General features: G+C 24.3%; 1 protein-coding gene across 1 annotated transcript; it reads right to left on the reverse strand.

Moving 5' to 3' along the window:
• Positions 1-301: 301 nt before the first annotated feature.
• stops (SOCS domain-containing protein stops) lies at positions 302-1331 on the reverse strand. Its single transcript, XM_075378885.1, has one exon. It carries the CDS (start codon positions 1301-1303, stop codon positions 302-304), a length of 1002 nt encoding a protein of 333 aa, XP_075235000.1. The 5' UTR covers positions 1304-1331.
• Between the last annotated feature and the right edge of the window lie 1566 nt (positions 1332-2897).

The following is a 2897-nucleotide window of genomic DNA, read 5'->3' on the forward strand; positions in this document are numbered from 1 at the left end:
ATTGATATCTTTTAATAACTTAGTCATTACGTAATTCTTCATTTATATTCTTATTTATTAATAATATATACTTATAATAATGCATATGTAAAATGAGAAGAAAATAGAAGAGAGATGTAAAAATAGAAGAAAATGAAAAAAATGCTTAAACATTTTGATATTATTATTTATTAATATTAGTAATATATCTTTTTAAAAGTAAAATAAAATTGATAAATAATGCAGTGAAAAATTAAAATATATATATATATATATATATATATATATATATATATATATATAAATAATATTAATTTAATTATTATTTGATCTCTTCAAGATTAATGTAATCTTGTAATGATGGTGGTAAATTAAGATGCATTGCACCATACGGAAGTTGTCCATTAATTGCTAATTTATGTCTTATTACACATCGACAAAGATGTTTTAAATCTGGTGGATAATAACCGGTTCTGTCATAAGGTACAGCTGATAAAATTGCAGCATGGACTACAATCGGTTCATCGTCCCTTGTGGGATCTTCTATAATTTTTGGTACTCTTGGAAGACCTTTTATATAAATATTTAGACAATTTAAAAGTTCTATTGGTAATGGTTTTTCTATATCTTCTTCCGCTAATGTTTGTAAATGACGTAATAATAATTGTAAACCACAGTGATCTGGTTTTTCATGCGGTACTGATCCGTATTTTAATAATAATGATAATACATCCGATTGTCCTGCTTGTATACAAACTTTTGCTGGAGTTGCTCGACTGTATGATTCCATAGGTACTTCGGCCATACATTTTAATTCACCTCTTATATTAAACATTAATTTTGCTTTTGCCGCATGATCTAAAAAATATTCGATTGCATTTAAACATTCTTTACGATCATTAAAATCGCTTTTCCAACCTGATATTAAATGCGTTACTCTTGTACCAAATATAGCACCGATCATTAAACGTTCAAATGTTCGTTCGCATACAAATATATTTTTTAATAAATTTACGACCGTTTCATTATCTTCTAATTTAAAATCATAACATAATTTTGCCGCTACGTATAATATATTATGATATTTACCTAATAAACATACTTCACCGTTATTATCTCTTGTTGCATTATGAAAATTTATTGCAGCTTGTACTGCTTTTTTACATCCTAATTGCGGATTACAACCTTCTTCACCTTTACAACAACCACCGATTACTGTACTAAAATAATCGACCATTTGTTTTCTTTTATATCTAGCCATTAAACAACCACGATCTAAGTCTGAAAACACCTTATCAAAAAAACAATCTAATATCACTTCCATTATTAAATGATTTAAGTTTTTATTTTTAAATTAAATTTACTTAAAAAAGGAATAACACTATTTAATTACACCACTATGTTTTTAATTTTTTAATTAACAAAAGAACTTAATAATGAAATAACATGAAAAGAATAAGATATATGTAGCTGTACGTAACATTTAAATGGATTTACAAAAAAAGGGGAGTATTGACATGTTATAGAGTGGGGAGAGAGCTAGAATTTTACAAAGGAGGGTGGAAAAAGATCTGTCATAGTGTATAAGGCTTCTATAATTTGGTTAACTTATGTTATTACATAAAATTAGAATCAATACTTTTCTTTTTTTGTCAGTGGTATTAGAATTTTTAACACGGTTATATTTTTTAAATTTCTAATTTCTTCAAGTAGTGAAGTACAAATGTGATTTCATTTTATAATGTTAACTCTGTCATTAAATTTTTTTTAAAGGGATTACTTGCAGATATATGTACATGTTATTTTTCTAAAGTCGATCTTTTCAAGACCCAAGTTTAATAGAAAATAATTTTAGAGAAATAAACTACCCTACTGATAAATTAAAAAAAATATTTCGGTATATCAAAATACCAAAATATTTTTAATCGTAACAATAATTTAAGATATCATACTAGATTATACCCTTTTGAACCAGTTGAACTTAACAATTGGAGATAATACTAGGATGGTAAGTTTTGATGTAAGTAACTTGTATCCTAGCATACCTATTGACAAAACAATTCACATAATAAATAATATTAATATACAATCATAAAGACCCTAAATTTATTGATAATTTAGGGTCTTCATTATTATAAGGAATATATGCCAACAAAATTACTTTAAATTTAATGACAAGTGTTACACTCAGGAAAATACCTTGCCGATGGGATTTCCTTTGTCAGCTATCATGTCTGAAATTTACTTATAAGATTTTGAAAATAAAATAATTCATAGCATTTATCATACATGTGTCATTATGGATCTGTTATGTTGATGTTTTTGTTGTTTATAATCTGATTATATATAATGAACCCTCATAATTTTAAATAAACTCATTTCATATTATAAAGATTTAAATATACTTTTGAAATAGATATAAATAGAACAATAAATTACCTAGATGTTAGTATTTAAATTAATAAAAATAATCAAATTATCACTTCAGTATATAGGAAACCCACTGCCAATAAACTTCAATCCATAGAAAATCAAATTATTCTTGGTATCATTAGATTAACACATATACAAATATGATTAATAGAGTGATCAGTTACACACAAAATAATAAAAATAAATTAAATGCAGAAATAAATAATATAAAACAGATTGAAATTCATAATGGATATATTGAATTAATTGAAATGAAATATATATGTAAAAAACAAATGTAACAAATTAACAGTACAATAACTTTAGAACCAATAAATATCAGAAAATTGATAACATTTATTTAGAATATTTAAAATATAACTAAAGTGTATGATAATAATAAATTTAAACATGCATATAAAACAAATAACCATACAATAAAACGTTTAAAAAACAATAAAAAAGGCTAATTCATTTAATTTGTATAATTTATTTGGGATTTATAA

This window comes from Lycorma delicatula, chromosome 11 (assembly GCF_047948215.1).
Source record: "Lycorma delicatula isolate Av1 chromosome 11, ASM4794821v1, whole genome shotgun sequence".
Lineage (NCBI taxonomy): Eukaryota > Metazoa > Arthropoda > Insecta > Hemiptera > Fulgoridae > Lycorma > Lycorma delicatula.